The 19,681-nt window shown below is 34.6% G+C and overlaps 1 protein-coding gene across 8 annotated transcripts in view; it reads right to left on the bottom strand.

Annotated features, from left to right (window-relative positions):
* Positions 1-19,681, bottom strand: part of LOC105196315 (longitudinals lacking protein, isoforms A/B/D/L) — a 291,818-nt gene that overhangs the window by 96,523 nt on the left and 175,614 nt on the right. The window contains exon 7 of one of the 8 annotated variants that reach the window (XM_026132743.2): positions 4,361-4,886. The exons of 6 other annotated variants lie outside the window; for them this stretch is intronic. In XM_026132743.2, coding sequence (XP_025988528.1) covers positions 4,684-4,886 — 203 coding nt within the window. In that variant the 3' untranslated portion in view covers positions 4,361-4,683. Of the gene's footprint in view, positions 1-4,360; positions 4,887-7,609; positions 8,398-19,681 lie in introns of those variants that run through there. One more of the 8 variants, XM_026132742.2, reaches the window with a different exon arrangement.

Below are 19,681 nucleotides of genomic sequence, written 5' to 3'. Positions count from 1 at the left end.
TGCTATTCTATCATACATGAAAAATATGAAAAAAATGAACATTTTTATATTGGATCGGATTTAATATGGGCAGCTTTTGAACTTTAACCCTCTATGCATGATTAATATCCCGCGATTAAGAGTCCAATTGTTGGATATTAGAACAAATATAGAAAAAAAAACATTATTAAAAAATAATTTAGTCAATTCAATTATTACACTACTTCATTTCAAAATAAATTACCAAAAAAAAGCGATTGAAATATGCCAGATGCGATACATATTTCATTGCACGAAACAATTGGTTTATTTCTTTTGGAAATTAACGTGCCGTTAAAATGCCGTATCATTCTTTTTTAAAATCGTGTTAAATGCCAAAGTAAATATATAAACTAAATACATAATTAACCGCAGAATTAATTAATTAGTTAGAAGTTTAATTTTGCGAATCGCTGTTCGAGTCCAAGTTAGAAACATCAATCGAATATTTCTACAAACCCATCGAGTTCACAATGTTTAAATCGTGATGCCGTTTATATTGAAACTAAAATTCGACTCAAAGAGGGCCAAAGAGAAAAGTCGAAGGGGCTTTCGAGATCCGCCGAAGAGTTCAGATCTCACACATTTGTTCAATACTCAGGAAATTCCCCCCTCCCTCACCCCCGCTTACGACGAGGGCTCTTCTAAGACGCCGAGGAGCCTTCATCGTAACTCATCTTTTGATGATGTCGCTTAAAGTGCACGGTCAGATTTCCTCGCTGCCGCGCTTTATACGGGCACTCCGGACACTGGAAGGCCGGTGGCTTGTCGCCGCACTCCACCATCTCGTGGCGACGCATCGTGCTCTTCCAGCGGTAGCCCTTGCCGCAAAAACGGCAACGGAACTTCCGCTGTTGCTCGTGCGGCACCCCGGACATGAAGACGATGCTGAGATCGTGCGGCTGCGGTAGCACCTCGAATGAATCCGGAAATACGACTTCACGGGCGGACGCGGCATGGCCGCCGCTGCTGCTCTCGTCATAGCTGTTGTCATTGCCTCCGGTGACGTTGCTGTTGCTGGCACGTCTGTTCGCCATGGCGATATTGGCCCGCGTCATCATCGTCGGCGTGGACGCACCGCGGTACACCTTCTTCGTCAACGGCTGCTGCGGCTGCTGCTGCTGCTTCAGATCGGAGCGCAGCAGGGTCAGTAGTGTGCCCATGCCTGTAACAGGGACCCAGCGCCGGCGGAGGCGCGAAGGTGGTAAAGAGATTAAATCTTTGAACAGAAATAGTGTTAGCTTGCTGGCACGCTGGCCCGCTTGATCTAGCGCGGTTACACGGCGGTATCGGGGAAAATGTGGCATCGCACGACGCTTCCGTGGACTTCCGCTGAGTTCGTCGTTATTATCGTCGTTCGCTTCAGTCGAGATCATGTTTGTGACGATGTAGCAAAGTTATTCTGCTATTCCATCAAGATTATTAGATTTCTTCCGTTAAATAAACTTAAAAAAAAAAAAACGCACATTTGCATGGGCAAACGTGTTTTGTTCATTTCTTTACGACAGTTAACTCTGAACCATGATCTGACTCGAAAATAGTAAAAATGATGGCTAACGGTTAATTGGACGACGATAAAAACGCACGAAAGGATAGGCGAGGACAAAGGAAGAAGATACGAGAAAGGGGAAAGGAGATAAAGATGTTTCTTCATGAGATGTGTTTGTATGCGATTGACAGAAATCAGTGAGATTAAACCCGTAACCAACCCAACACACAATGTATCAGCCAATAGCCCGAAGATAAGTGTGCCCATGATCAAATTTCGCCAAGGATACGTGGCTGTGTGAAGAGGCGTGAAATAAACTGCGTGAGGCGGGAGTGATGGATATAAGAGGAGGCTCATCCAAAGTCACATTTCAATTCGTGAATAATATTCACTCTTTCACGATTCAGAAACACGTATATAATTTACAAGCGATTTAGGACGGACGTAATGACGTGACATTTATATCAAACCAACGGCAGATTTCGTTCAAATATACTCTCGCGAATTACACATAGCCCCTCCTCATGTTCCAGCCTTTCCACCTCGAGTGAGAAGACACCAGATTCCAACCCTCCAAACAAGATACCCAAAAAAAAAAACAAGATGCGACGACGTAGAATGATCCCGCGTCGAACCACCAAGTCAAGATCGAAAGAAGAAACGATTTTCTCATATACACTCGAAGATTTATATAATACAATGCGGTATATAACGTGTTTATACACGTATACATGCAAACATGTATTTATAAGAAAAATATATATCAGGAACTGTACATAACATATGCGTATTATATTTTGGAGTACCCGTGAAGGCGAGACGATGAGGTGACAAATTGACGAAAATACAATTATTTATTTAACTCGTTTGCATTGATTGAACAAACGCAACTGAACCCGATCTGTCGACACTCAACAAACGGATATTAGAAAAAGAAGAACTAATAATCATCTCTCTCTCTCTCTCTCTCTCTTTCTCTCGAACTCAGTCAAATTCCATGTACAAGAAGCAGGTGCTTAGGCAGGCTTCTCTTCGTTTCACACAGTCTCATTTGACAGATCGGACATGTCAATTTTTTATTCCCGCCGCAGTCGTATTGCACGTGGCGAATCAGCGAGCACTTATTCTTGTAACTACGTTCGCAGTGCATACAGGAAAAGGGCTTCTTCAGAATGATAGACCTGGCAGCTTGATCTGAAACAGAGGGCCACAGACGGCATCTTAGTGCTTGTTCTGCTAATCCGCGAACGGTGTTCGTAGAGATGGTGTAGCGATCTTCAGTTACTCGAGCTTCCGACGAAACGGTTGAATTAGGTCCTACCGAATCAAAGATTTGAGTCGTAGAAAAAAAATCCACACACATATCGAAAGAATACCGTAACTTGTCAAGCGTAAGATCCAGGCTCAACTATAGAGCCATCTATAAAAAAAATTATCGTCAATGATATCGTTTCGTCTGAGCACGACGAAATAAACATAAATTTAATAAACATTTAATAAATGGCACACTTTCGAATTCAGATCGAGATTAAATAATAAATACCATATGAAATAGCAATTAATAAAAATTAAAAGCGCTCTTTTTATATACGTAGAATATATTCTATATTCATTGATATAGAATATATGTAAAAAATATAATTCTTAATATATACTTATTAAGAAATTATTTCTTCGTGATATATCAATAAAACCTGGAAAAAAAACAGTAATAAAATTTCATGCGTAGGCGAAAAAATCCATTTGCATTCGTAGACGAAGAATAAAGTACAGCAACGATGTGATTGTAGGGCAATAAAATAAGATTTATTTTTATAAAAAATATTCCAAATATAACAATTCGTGTCATCAGAATTTTAATCGACAGCAGGCGATTGCAATCGTGACTCAATCAGTCTATTCAGTTCTTGGTGTTGTACAACATCTTGTACTGGATCTGCCGAATGAACTCGCCGTTGCCGGAAGTGAGAAGGATCGGCCAGCATTCCGGGCTTTCGCGTACGTGCCGGTGCAGCGACTTCTTCCATTTGTACGACTTCGAGCAGGCCAGACAGGTGTTGTACTCTGCAAAAGAAAGCAATACGTAGGTTCGTCAGCGACTTTGATCAGAGCACGCGAGCAACATCAATGTCTTTCGGGTAAACGTGAACAGGTCTCGGCTCGGTTTCTGATTTTCACCTCACCGTGCCACCCGTGTACATAACTTGATCTCTTTTGTTCGACCAACAGATTGATAATTTACATCACAGAGCTAAGGAACACAAATAAACAGAAATAATAATCAGTTTTTAAATGTTGATACATTCAAACTTCATTTTATAACGCAGCGGGATTACACAAATTTAATTGGAGATGTCTTCACAGTGTTTGTTCTGCAAAAAAAAAAAAACAAATCAATCCATTTTTTAAATTAAAAGTATATTAGATTATAATGAATATGATTAGCAGCTGAACCAGTAGAAACGACATATAAATCTAGATCGGTAATTTTATTATAACGATAGTAGCTTTATTGCGTTGTTATTATGTATGCATATTGCATAATCCCGCTTTTAGTATCGTTAAAAATAATTAAAAAAAAACTTACTCGTGTATTGAACTCTTTAATTTAGCAATTAATACAACATGTATGTGTGTTTGGTATTTCTTGATAATTAAATACATTAATATAAAAAACATCTTGCAGAAATAACAGTTGATTTTTGGCTCCTTTCTCAAAAGACAAAAAATTCATAAACAAAAAATAAAGTTAGAGTAATCATTCGTTTCTTTTTACAAACCATTTGGCACTTGAGTTAAATGTGTAAAATAAAATCAAATTTCTCGAATCTTACAAATAATGGTACGTATCGGTTTTATATACATCAAAGTCTAAGTATTTATTTACAAAGGCATTCGTGATATGCGTGCAATCACGCACTGTAAAAATTTACACTATTTTACAACCCGTTTCTTACGAAGATTAAAGGATCGATACAAAGTGCGCACAAGCGCTCGAAACATGAACGTAACTTCGTAGAGCCGTCAGCGTTTTAAATTGTGCAACGCTTGATAAAAGACTGATCGTAAAAATGTTGATTTCGTATATTTAGAATTCATCTTTATAGCCCCGTCGTCCCCGCTCTGTCGTCCTCCGATTATGTCACCACCACCCTCAACGCCCATTTTCGGTGCTCTCAGCCCTGCTCAAAGGCGTGCTTCGTTCGCATGTGCTTCAACAGGTTGCAATGTAACTTCGATCTCTTTGGACAATATAGGCACTGATATTTCGGTGCTTTTCCGCATTCCTCCCTCATGTGCCTCATCAATGAGCTGTAATACACGTACAAGTTTCCGCATTTCTTGCAAGTGTGCAGATTGATCTGATCTCCAGGAAGGCCTGCAAAAAAAAAATTTATGCCCGTGTTAGTACAAATCGTTTGAGTATTTATTTCGATGGTCGTTGATATTCGCCAGGATGTTATTTCTTCCTGTAAGTTATCTTTGCCGATTTACAGAGGAATAATCAATTATATTTTTTCCGATCATACCCTTTCATCACGATTTATTATTGAAAATAAATATCTGATAATTTGCAAAATATTGTTAAAAAAATTTAAACACTTATGTGTAAATTTTCACCAATATTTAATATAAATACAAAAATCATAATCAAATTATGAATATAAAATAGGAATAATAAATGCTATCTTAATATTTTTATTTTAAGTGACACACATTTTAGGATCTTTCAATTTTGTTCCAAATTATTTCAGACAAGATAGAATTAAAGTTTCAAGTAGCCGAGACTCGAATATTAACGACCAGTCCTCCTGATTGTTACCCGAGTATGTTAATGTTTGTCTCATAAAAACACACTAGGGGAGTAGAGTGCACACACCACAAGCCTAGGTCTACGCACCTTCTATATTTCTATATACTTTCTTCATATTCTTCTTGCTAATAGTCCAGCCGTCCCTATCGGCGTAGACCGGGTTATGTAATTGTTAAAGACGAAAACAGAATAAGCACGAAAAACGTGACAAAGCGAAATATAAACATAATCGAACTCTCTCATGCATTCATTAGTATTCCCTTATTATTAATCTTGACATCACAAGGTTACTACATCTTCGGTTTCTATTTTTATTTACTGTTATTCGTCTGCTGTTTAATTAACAAGTCCCTTGTAATTTTATGCAGAGGAATTCTCGTTACGATTTCTTTAATGAAAATGTCAAACACACTGAACATATTCTTTCGTTTGTTGAAAATCTTCAGCTTTTTAAGATACTTCTCAAATATCGATCGCTTTAACTCCCAATCTGGATGATATTGGAAATGCAAAAAATTATTAAATTTTAGTATAGTGTAGTATAGCGTAGTACAGTAAAAACAATATGTGTAAATATCGATTGAATAATTATTTGCAAAATTTTCTATAAAAATAGAAGCGAATCTGCCAGAAGAAATTTTGTATTAGTTACAAACTTAACGGAAAATAGAAAAAAAAAAACGTATGTCACAAAATCTATTATAAATTATAAGTAATATATCAATATTTCATATTTTTCAGAAAGACGTGTATTATAATTTTTACAACACTTTATCATCAAAAAAGATATGGCTTAACGATATTTTTGTCTTAGATTATTAATTATTTAACAATATAATCTATCAACGTCAATATTACGTTAATGGCGAAATTGTTTTACATAGCAAAAGGTGCTACAATATATAAAATTTTATTAATTTCTTGCGGCACAAAACACCGAATATCTCATGAACCATTTTTATTTAATATTATAACTGTAAAACGCAGTAAGATGGGACTGTCGAACTTCAAGGAAGTTTCGTCTGTTTTCGTAGAGAAACAGCATTAACGTCAATTGATACGATCGCGAAGCGGATAAGAAAATTGTCCCTTCGACAATCACTCGTCGAGAGTTAAATCTTAGCAACCGTGCTCCTTCTTCAGGTGATTCAATAGATTGAACTTCATTGGCATGATGTTGCGACAGTACGGACAGGTATACAAGATTCTGCCGCATTCCTCTCGCACGTGTCGATTCAGGGCCATCCGCGACTTGTACGTTTTCTGGCATTCGCAGCACGTGTGGAAACCTGAAACGGAATGAAGAAAGCAGTCTTGAATAACCGTCTCGACGCATGTCACGACAATCAACAATGCTCTCGCCTCCACAAAAGCATTAGCATCGACATTAGTATTCTGCGTGCGCGGTACATATCCGAATTTTTTTTTCAGCGTCGTACCGGGCAGCTCGATAATCTCTGGGGATCCTGTCGAATTCTTCGGGCGATCTGAAACAGAGAACGCATTCAGTCGTCTGTTAGTAGCGTCCTCAAAAATTATACTTATTTTTTAGAGGAAAACAGGGACGATGTCGCTCGGTTCTGAAAGAAACAACAACGATGAACCAAAATTTTACATTGTCAGAAATCAACGATTAGAATCAATTCTGCGAGAAAAACAATTAAAAGTATCTTTAAAGTAGGAAAAAGATTTGTCTCCTCAAAAAGTAAAGTTTATTCCATTTATCATTAAGTAAAAATTCGATTCGGGGCTCCGCTTCCGCTGAGCGATTTGGGGGGAGACAAAAGGATCGCGGTACTTAATATATCGCGTTGACTAGCTGAGAATAAGATTGTCATTTCGCTTTTAATGTTTTTCTGATACTTTATTGTTGGTATTACGAAAATACATGCATTTATAAATACTACGGATTATACGGTACCTTTAGGGTCGCGTGTTCGCGTAAGCGGCCGGCACTTGGTGGCCGGGATGAAATTTTGAGATTGATGTATGCAGCGAGAAAGAGAGAGTGAGAATCGATAGTTTATAGTGGCAGCAATATCTATCATCAGACCTCAGTATTGATCCTCGGTGGACAAAATACTCATTTATAGTATACTTTGTTCTTTCCAATGCTCGTCAGCCTTCGATGCAGCGAGGTGAATATTTTCTATTCCTCCAAAGGGATGTCGCATCCCTTACAAAGGGAAAAAATGCGTGGTTTATAGCATCCAAAAATTCGCAACATTTTAAAGCACGATACGGATGAGAGAGAAAGAGAGAGATAATGCATCTCCTAAGCTTTATTATTGTCATTCAGTCTTCTTTCCTTTACGGTAGGCTAAACTACGCTACTTGTTACACTGGAATACGAACTATCGTATTGTATTATTTCTGCACATATCTCGCGTTATTGTGATATATAAATATATAATAAAGTGTTAGGGAGAAGAAAGATATACTACAAATGATGATTTTCATTTCTATTTTTCATTTGTAAAGTGTGCACCGTCTATCTGTGAGATCTGATACTTTTTACAAAATCCGCCGATCCGCTGGCTACTAAACTAATGCATTATGTCGAGCTATCGTATGATAACGACTCGGGAACTACCTCGTCGCCTTATTCGTGGCGATTTTAGGAAAAATATATTCTTCGGAGAGAGAACGCTTTCTCGAAATTTCTAATCGGGACTACGTAGAAAACGGTCGTCGACGTCTCGAAACGAGTCGCTCATAGAGCTGCTTGCATTTCGGAGCCGCAAAAATTCTCCGAGAACGGTTTTGAACAGTCACCGCAGTTATGGCACACGTGCCACGAAGAATCGTAACGACGACTAAGGCAATTTGACAATTCCTCCCCGATCTGAATCGCCGTAGGTCGTTTAAGTGTTCGGCGAGGTGACTTTAAAGTGCTGCTCTGCCTGATGAGCGTGCAGGATGAAGGCTTTGAAGGCGGCGAACGGACACAGCGGACACTTGAACTGCGGCGGTTCGCACTTGTGCTTCAGATAGTTGCTCCACATCTTGTAGAACTTGCTGCACATAGTGCAAGTGTAGCCGAGAACCTGATCGCCCATGTACATCTTCCGGTAAGCTGGAAACAGAGGGACTAAGTTAGTTAGTTGAGCGAAAGCCGACCGCGCTGTTCAAGAGCCTCGCGAAAAAAAAAGATTCAAAAAAAAAAAAACAGCAGTGTCAGGATAGAACGATGAAAGCACTCGCGGGTAACGATCAGTCCGACTTATGAGATGTAACCGTTTCATGTTTTTGTGAATGTAAAAATCCGGCTAATCTTCGAATGAATATATAATGAAGAGAAAATAATTCAAATGTAATCGAAATGTTCATATTTGGCAGAAATAGAAACAATGTATCACAAAACAACTTGTCTATTCAAATTCGCAAAAAACGTGAAATGTTGGAATTGAATTTAAGTATTAATTAACGTGAAATTAACCAAATTTATAATCGATTATAAAATCTCATAAATCAAACTAAGACTTCTAATTATCTCAAATGGATATTTCTTGCCACAAGAAAATTGAAAATCTGCTCTTTCCGAAAGCTTGATGCATCCCTTAGAATTGAAAAGCCATCCTAAAAATCAACGGAAGCTCGGAAAACTTTGCAAATAATTCACACAAGGACAACTACTCTATAAGTTCTAGAAGGAGTCTGATTCGAGGTAAGAAGGATTAGAAATCAATTTACCAAGCCGCCAAACACGTTTCTATTAAAGCATTCATCGCTGAAATAATATATACAAACATTAATTCGTTCTTCGATAGCCTAGATTACAAACTGTCACGAAACTTAGTGACTAAAATCGAAAAATTAAACTGGAATAAAGAACTATAGCATTAATATATCTATTAACTTTTAATTAACTTTTAAATTTCCCAACTCGTATTACATTGCATTTTTTCAAAAACATCTTCACTAAAAAGAATCCATAATTATATTCCAATAAATAAATTAAATCTCAAAGGATTTTTGGGAAAATTTGCAAAAACGCAGACTTTCTAAGGAATGATTAAAAAAAAAAAAAATAAAAAATAAAAACACCAAATAGCTGACAATAAATATCACAATGTATTTTATGTTTATTTTTTTTCTTTCTTATTTTCTATCGTGTATTTCATGTTCAAAGCCAATTTGTTTTGTTTCACTTCTTCTACATTCTTGCAACTTCTCAACAATTTTTATTTCCGTGATCTGGAGTTTATTCTAAGACATCTTTGTTCACCATTGTAGAAATATGTACCTGAAGAATTAACAGTTTTCCATAAAATTATTAATTGTTGGTACATATTTTATATAATGCATATGTCTTAACATATGTAAGGAATATACATATATCTTAACGTAAATGTATTACTAAAAATCCTAACAAAAAACTCAGCAGAGTAATGACCATTCCTAATAAAAAGACCCTTCAGTTTATTTCACGTTTAATATTACATATCGTGTATAATATAGTGTCATATATATGTAGTCACATAACACATTTTATAGTAATTCAGATGTAAAAATATAAATATAATAATAGTGTTTCAACAAAATATAAAAAAAAATAATTTTATTCGTACATTAAAAAAAAATAACTTGCACTATCAAAAAATAAAAATCAATATCTATCATGAATACTCTAACATAAAAAATTTTTTTTTATTTAAATTTTATAAATAATTTCTTCAACAATAAAATGCTTTTACTTGTCAATGGAATGCGACAATAATATTTGAAACTACCAACTTGAATACCATAAAGAAAAATGTAATATATTGCATTAGTCAAATTGACTGCTAATTATTACATATCTGAAGTACTTATCTGTAGAATGTACACGTTGCGACATCGGTTATGTATATTATGTTCTTCTATCAATTAAAAAATACAAGTTCTTTTATTGACTCAATAAGGATACGGTCAAGATAATGCTACAAATGTTTCGAAGCATTTCTTAATTAGTCAATTTGTAAAATTCTTTGTTCTGATTGGTTAATCAAATGCTTCAAAACATTTGTAGTGTTTGATTGACCGCAGCTTAAATCGTTCAAAAAACCAAGTAGTATTCAATTGGAAAACTAGGGACAATGCCAAACTAAAAATAAAAAAAAAAAAAAACTTTGCTTTGTACTCCATTTACATAATTCCATATAGTCTTTCATACAAAAATTTTTGTTTCGCATTTAATGTGCGAGAAAACAAATTCAAAAGTTGTCCGATGGATACTTGCGACCAAGCAGAATTTATCATGTTTTCATGTGCCATGCCACATGTCGCGCGAAATTCTTCACTTATCTGGGTGGTAAAGTATACGAAAAAATTGTTTCATCACGAAAACAACATTCAATATCATGAACTCTAATTAGGGAAGTGATTGTAGAAGATGCCATGATGCTTCTTCCTGTGTTTGTCGATGCACCACTTGTGAGGACTCTTGTATGAGCATATGTCACAGCTGAACCTCGGTTTTGCATTCACGCACTCGAATTTCCGATGCCTCCATAGGGATCTCTTCACCGCGTAACTTTTGCCGCAGTCCGCACACATGTAAGTCCTCTCGCGCGTTTCATAGACTCCACTTCCTCGTTGTTGATATTGCGCATCGCCGACGTCGTATCCGTGCATCCTTTTGTAAGACCATAACGCTGAAACATCAATGCCAGATCGATTAATAAAAGCAACTGATGACGTCAGACACAAGTGCACTTGGTTTGAACATTAATTTCAAAAGGACCTCATAGACGATATCGATACTTCGATATCAATAACGTCATCGGTGTATCGGAAAGAATTTTTTTTCAATATTGCAAATGTTGCTGAGTCAATATGACGGAAATCGTCAGTAATGCGAGAGTTAATTGTAGTCAAAAAATGAGTTTAGAAGGCGTTGCACGATGCTTCTTCCTCTGTACCTGACAACACACCACTACGGATAAACCCCACAGCTAAACTTTGGTCTTCACACATTCCAACAATTGATGTCTCATGAGGTTCATCCTTAATGTGTAACCCCTGCCGCATTTAGTGCACATGTAAATCTGCTTGTGTACAACGATGGCAGATCTTTTTTGCAACGTCCTGTCGCTGTTAGTGCCGACTTTATCAACTTTCTTGTGAAGAGAGGAGTACGTGTGCCATAACAAGGCTGAAACAACAATATCAATACTCAATTAATGGAAGCAATTTACTAGCACATAATTGCAATCAGTTTATGTCAATTGTAATTGTAAATAATTTATTCAAATTTTAATGAAAATATTTTGTGCGTATGCACTCTTCAATAAAAATGATAAGTAAAACAATTAAAATGTACACGTATATATATTCAAATCGATTTAATAATTACAATAAAATATATAGTCAAGAACATCAACATTTAATTTACCTCCTAAGAATTTTATAATTTTAGAACTTTAATAAATTTATGAAAAATAGGCGGAACAAGAAAAAAAACACATTTTTCTAATTATATTGAATATAAAACATGAACAATTTTTTGCATACAATTTCAATATCTATTTGTAAAAGATATTAATGTGAATATACGTTGTGAAAAACATTAAACTCTGTAATAATATTTAAAAGATTAGGTACATCACAACTTTTTATATAAAATTTCTATTTTCTATTACATTTACATCTTTAAATTTTATTTGTATTTTACAAACTACAAATTAAGTGTAATTTAATGTAAATTAAATATAATTTTTAATGTATGAGTCTACTTCTAATCCTGTATTGTAAGAAGTCTCCATACTTAAAAAATAAACTTTCAGCAATGTATTCAAGTCAATATTATAAAATCGAAAAATAACTAAAATGAAAGTAGGTTCATACATTAAGTATGCGTGTGTCATAAAGCAGAGATAGAGGTAAAAAATTTGATAAAAAGAAAATATCTAGCACTTGTTATTCGTATTACAAATTTATCATTAATGTAATACAGTTATGCATCGATATAAGTATATCAGTATAAACAAACTCGACGCGTAATTGTTTAGGATTTATAAATTTCTTTTCCAGATGTAATTGTTTCTTGTACAATTATAATTTAATAAAAGCGATAACCGCGCATACATATTTTTATGCAAGTTTAATTGCTGATGTCATAAAAATTCTAAGCTTGGAGATAACTTTCTGATTATTATTTTACATATTTAATAAGCGCTATCAAATTTGTCAAGAGAGAGAGAGACAAACCTTCAGTATTTTCCATATTTCATCGAAAAAAATATGTATATTATATATTTGTATACATATGTTATATATGTATATACATACATTTTTTTTTCTCTTTGAGTCGCAAAGGTATATTGTCTATAAATTAAATTTAATGAATCTCTTGAGCGTTCGTTTTTGTAATCTATGTCACATAGTCACATAAAATGATTTCTCTGTCGTGCACAGAGAATTGAGACGCTCAATTGCTAGGAATCTTAGTTCAGTCGATTATCTACGATAGACCAAGTTTTTAATCGCAAAACATTTCAAACACATGCTAAAGTATCACATTACTGCTTACACTCATGTTCGTTCACGTACTGCAATTGATTAATTAATTAATTGTCAAATTGAGTTACGATGGCGCGTGTGTGTGTGTGTGTGATTGCAGACTAAATTATATTTATAAAATATAATCAAGTTTGTAATCCTGAATCAAACAAATTAATTATTATTAATTATTACCTATGTTCCCGATTTATCACACAGAATTTGTATACGCAAGAAATGTCACCATTTAATTCACATATTTCTTCTGTCGTGATTTGTTTATTCGTCCAATATTTTTAAATACGACAAGAAGAAGAGGAACATATCTGTTACGAACATACACAAGTGATATCGAGTGATATCACTTAACGTTTAACTTAACGTTCAAATTCTAAATTTGCAAAGAAAGGTCTCTTCTGATCGCTGAGATTTTTCATTCCTTTTTTTTGATTTCATTCCTTTGAAGACAAAAAAGCAACTCTGATTACCACGATGGTAACGCGTTATCAATTATTCTTAAGAAAAGAAGCACTGTACATTGGTTAGGGTGAAAGCAAAATCTAGGAAGAGGGAGGAATCGCAGTCTCTTTCTGAGTTTCGTCGCGATGGAAGGTCTTTACGTGTCTGCGAACGCAGAAGGAGTAATTGCTGCGGAAGTTACAAAGCTCGCAGCGGAACTTGAGGTTGCCGGTGTTGTGAACGTTTCTCACGTGTCTCTCCATGTTCGCCTTGTACATGCTCTTATAAGGGCAGAAGGTGCAGGAGAATGCTGTGTTGCGCATGTTCATTTTGCAACCGAACTGCATATGCCTCTTTAGCAGGCTCTTTGGCGCGTAGACTTTCTTGCAGTGGGGAAACAAGTATCGCTTGTGTGCACAATGCGTGGAATCATAGTTATTCACGTCGCTCTGCAAGTTCCAACTGCTGCTGCCTGAAACAGACGAAGGAAGCTACGATGTAGCCATGTGTTCATCCCATGGGGACAATCGCAAGGAATCGTCCGCATAAAAGAGACCTACGATCACCATGAACTGTAGTATAACCGATGTGATCATACATTACACAGGCCAATTAAGATTAAGCTGAATATTTTTTAATTGTACACATTTAAATGCCCTCGATTTAAACAACTTCAGCTATTTCATAAGATTAGTATTAAAAAATTGATTAAAACGTGTACAATGTGATGTCGCCGTAATTATAATGAACACATCGCTGCTAAGCTTAGAATCCTTATCCACTTAACATTCTTCTCTTTGTGAGCTACAATATATAAGTTCTATAGTTTGCCGGTATGATCAATGTTGAAGCAAAGATTTAGGCAGACGACAAGAAATCCCTGGAAATTGTCAATTTTCAAATAATCAACCATATCATATTCATTTATTAATTAATTATTACAATGGTAGTAATCCGTAATGTATTAAGAGAATGATTATATCAACAAAATGTAATTGGATACAAAGGGACACTACTAGCCAGGTTTAAAAGAATCGTAACCAATCCAGGTAGTGGTTTCCACCAAGCTCGTGTTATTCGTTGTCATTTTAACATCGAAATAACGTCTTTGACATTTTGTGTTAGAATGACGACAAATAAAGCCAGCTTGCTACCTGGGAAATAAGGAAGAAAAAAATGTCTACGTAACTCACTAAAAAATCATTATTAATTCTTTATAATACTGTATTAATACTGTATTATAATTCTTAATGATGTACTTAATTGCACTTGCAATCTATTACAAAATGCATTAATGTATAATAAATTCAGACATACATGTCTAATTACGGGTGACACTCGATTGCCCACGTCGCTAATTGGTTGATTCAATATAAAATATTTTGCTTGACTGTTCCAAGAGAATAGTTACGCTGTGAGTAGTTGCGGTCAATTGCAACGTGGTCAAACGGGACGCTCCCGTCTAATACACGCTTGAGGATGTATTATTACACCGACTGCAAAACACAGAGATTTGCGTTCGTTTACAAGGTGCACGCGAATTTCATTTGAACGTGGCTTCAAGGTTGACCATCTGTAAGAGAGCGAGGTGCGTTTGGGTCGACGCGGAATTCGCGTTCCACCTCGTTGTTGCGCTACTGCGATCTCGTGTGCACGTGCCGCATATGCCTGAAGAGAACATCCTTGCGGTTGGTCTTGTATCCGCAGAGATTACAGAAAAACATGGGCGGCGTGCCGCATACGGTGCTCAGGTGACGCTGGAGGCTCGCCTTCCACGCGTAGCCCTTTCCGCACTTCGGACATACAAAGATGGGCTTGCCCACGTACTCCCCGATTTCCTCGGATTGCAGCGGGGCTGGACCGAGTCCTACAAATTAGACACAAGAATGTTAGAATGGTCAAAAGTCACTTTCGACAGGAGAGTACGTCTTGCGTTCTCCGATAAAAGTCGGCGAAATGTGTGGGGAACACAACGAGACACAATGCCGGTATCACGCTGTACACAATGTGAATGCCGAATTGACCGTGGTATACGCATATGTATTGCGTATACTTGTAACGAAATATCTGAAATGAAAAATAAAATTTTTATTTTACCTCCGGTGTTTTTTCAACGCGGCTAAAATAGATTTAAACTCGAAAAATACTTAGAAATAGAGGGTATTTTTTTTTAAGTAAAAATAATACCGTTAATAAGTATTTCCTAACTTTGCAATTTGTTGATGAAACAGTGGTAAGGATAATTAAGATTATCCTAAAAATCTCTTAGAAAATGCGCATCAATTTATTGCATGATTACAATTGTATCCGATTTCGTCGAATATTATAATATAATGAAGACAACGAGTTTTACATTCGTTAAAAAGAAAATCTTAATCTACAAATTTCCAATTTTACAAAAAAAAAATAATTTTTATTTGCGTTTAAGAATAAGCAAATTAAATCATAACAAGTACAGAGATGAAACATTAATAACATAGTTTTATAAACTAATAACATAGTTTTTTATATCGCAGAAATGTAAGCCACAATCAAACTTTTATTAAATGCAATTAACAAAAAAATGTTAATGATTAATTGCACTTTTGTAAATGCAACGTACAACATATTAATACATTTCTATTATAAAAATCAATCAAAATTATATTTTTAATAAACATGAAATTAATAAGCTTTCTCTCGTACAAAACAACAAATAATTGAAGTTTATTCTTCATAACAAAAATTCAATGTAACATATGAATATACTTAATAAGTCAACATAACTTAACTTAGATTTTTTATTAATATTTTATTTAGTAATGACTTCGTAGAGACAGTATTAATGAAACTTCTTACAATCTTTATTTCTTGATGCAAACTTAAGTAAAAAACACGTCATATCTCATCAGTCATATAATCTCTTTAATAATAAAAAAAAAAAATTGAAATTTGCTTCGTTTTTCTCAAAAAAAAAATCGAGACTATTTATAAAATATTCGAATATTTTATACAATCTTTCGATAAAACGAATGCATTTTCGTAAAGTTCATTTACGATTTATCGGAAATAAATTCGCATCGCTATATCGCACTTTCTCGTTACAATCGCAATTGAGATTCAACGTGTCTCCTCGATTGAGGCGAGAGCAGCATGCTCACGAACAATGTGGTACTTCAACAAAGTGGGTATCCTAGCTCTGTGGTAGCAATACGGGCAGGGATAGAGCGGTTCCATTTGGCAGAAGAAATTCATGTGCTTCCGCAGGCTGCGCCAGTCGCTATACCGTTTCGTGCATTTGAGGCACCGCAGCTCTTCCTTGCAGCGGTTCCAAATGTCACGCGGCAATCCGTCGCAGAAGAATCGCAGCTTGGCTGAAACACGAGCAGAATCTCATGTAAGCATAATGACAAACGTTTGCGGAACAGAGAGAATAAGATCGAATTATAATCGTGCCGCATCTGCTGTATCATGGACTGAACTTGATGGTCCCTCCAATCACGAACATTAACTGGTTCATCTGTTAACGAGAGGAGTCTCCGGCAAAACACAGCTACTAAAAACAATGCCAAGTACAGCGTGTCTCAAAAATTTGAAAGAGACAGAGAAAAACATACAAATAGAATAAATATTTAGTTGGAAAAGTCAATTCTATCTCGTAATTCTCAATACTCTAACGTTTCTCTCTATCCAATTTTATCTCCAATGCATTTTATATCTCAAAACACTCTGTACAAAGCAGACAATGATGAAAATAGATCGAGCATGGCACGTTGCTCATGGACAGAATTTTCGAAGGAAAAGAGGATAAAAAGGAAATTGCGGAATTCGGGACGTGTTGCCTTTTCCAGCACTTCCATAATCACAAAAAGATATCTACCACATTCGACAGATTACATCGGTAAACGGATTCCCTTGTCTCTGCGCACAATTTTCCGACAAACTCGAGATCCATATGAGAAACAAACTCTGAAGAAGACGAGAGGCCAAAGATATTTCCGTGAAGAGTGTCGCAGCTTACGGAACGTCGCCTAGAAACTGTGTCCTGTCGCGAGATATCTGGAGACACAATGAAAAAGCAGGGCGTATGTAAACCGTATGATTTTATTATGCATAACATTTTACAGTACAACAAAATCTCGTCACAAGTTGTACTTCCTTTGTATCGCAAGATATACATATATTCATTATATATATATATATATATATATATATATATATATATATATATATATATACATATACACATACATACATATACATATACATATAACATATCGAGCAAACGAACGTTTCACAAATTCAGATTCATATGTACATGCGACGATTGTCTTACAAATGTTTCTCTATTTATTTCCCTTTTCCTTCGCCTATTTTTCTTTATTGCCTATTTTAACATCTGAACGCGAAGCGTCGATAAAAGTAAAATTCCCACAAATTTTATTCTAATATAAAATTTTAAAAAGTTTCGAAACCAGTTTCGAACGTTAATCTTCACAGCCAAAACTAACATTATGTTAATAATTTCCGATTCAAATCTACAAAAGTTAGATTTAGCAGTCTCAAATGTCAATAAATGGTAATATTTATAAAATATTAATATTTTCCGATTCATCGCATATCTACGAAAATTCAATTTAACACTCTCAAGTGAGATAAATCCGCACGAAATCCCGTATTGGGTTTAACTCATATCGCAACGCTCGTATATCATTGAAAAATTGTCGTAAGTGCACCATTGTGTATTATCTTAGCCTAAATCCCTTCTGTTGTGCCAGTGTAGTAAATAAGTGGTGAGAAAAAAAACAAATCGAGTATAATTAACGTGGCGTTAAAGTACTGAGATACTCGAATTAGAGACGTAAGAAGAACTGTACATCCTACTTTCACGCAAAACCTATAGCAGCATATGCGACGAAGAAGTTACTAGTCGTTGCAGATTGAAATTCATGTTTCGCACCTCAAGGTTACTTAAAGCTTATTACGCATCAAATACATGAAAACAGAAAAGCAGACAAAATGTAACGTCAAACATTTACGCTATATACTGACAGATACTGACAAACACGTAATATTCTCGCTGTAACAACACTCTGAAAAATCAATAACGAAGCATATTTGTGTGCTGCAATATACTATCGACGTGTACATTACAAACAACTATAAGACACTTTTCAAGAGAAGGGTACATAAAATTGTATCCAAATACGGCATTATCCCTTCGTTTTTTTTTTATTTTTTTTTATTGACATGTCACCAGATTTCTTTATCCCTCAACTCTTTCGGCATAACGTTATTATTACGCATTACAGCATAACGTTCACAGATGGTCGCAGTCTTAAACATTACCTTAAACTTTACGTAAACGTGGTATAATTTGTGATTTAACATGATCGAATCCAAGAGTTCAGATTTCTATATGATGCTCATCAAAAAATTTCATTATACAATAATTGTTCTCACGAATTCAGATTAATAATTGCGTGATTATTAATCCGCTTTTCAAGCTAATCGAACGTATGAAAACTGTTCAATAATCATGTGCTACTTACATATTAATGCGAATCATAAATTTATGTCAAAAGTACAACAACCAATAATTGTCACGTGCACAACAATTTAGAATTTTAAAAATTAAGTACAAATAATTTCTTTAACATTTCGCTAGGAAATAAAAATATTAATTATTAAACACTTATATTTCTATCAAGTCAGAGATTATTTATATAGCTTGATCTCTGTGGAACTTGAATTATTACGTAAATATATCAAATACTATAAAATGTAGAACAAAAAATTAAATAAAATTTAGATTAAAAAGATGCAAACATCTTTTACTTTTGATTATTTGTTATTCAATTTTTCAACAAATTATATATATTTAATTATTAAATTCAAACATATAACATCTAAATAAAATTTAATATATACTCTTACAGTTAAGAATTTAGTGAACTATAAGTGAAAGATTACTTTAGAGGTGAATATAATAAATCAAATATGTCTACGTTAACGTAGTTCAAAAAATTCATAATTATGGCATCAAGAAACCTTTAATTAAAATATAATAATGTATACATAATATTTATTATATTTGTATATAATATTATTTATATAATATTGTATAGGGATATAATAGATATTTTATATATAATATATAAATATATAATAATACGTATGCAATACACACAATTTTGTCATATTTAAAAATATAATGTAACTTAAAAAGTTTAATATAATTTTAATCTTATTGATATTAATTTTAATTTTAAAATATTAAGATAATTTATAAATTATGTTTTAAAATATTTGTAAAACATACATAAAAGAGAATGATACAATTTATATTATTAAGCTATTTATTAATAATATAGGGCTAAATAAATATATATATATAACCAACATCGAAAGAAGTATATATTCGATATAAAAAGATAATA

The sequence above is a fragment of the Solenopsis invicta genome, chromosome 4 (genome assembly GCF_016802725.1).
Source record: "Solenopsis invicta isolate M01_SB chromosome 4, UNIL_Sinv_3.0, whole genome shotgun sequence".
NCBI lineage: Eukaryota > Metazoa > Arthropoda > Insecta > Hymenoptera > Formicidae > Solenopsis > Solenopsis invicta.
Note: the sequence above shows the minus strand (reverse complement) of the source record. Positions and strands in the feature narration are given on the sequence as shown.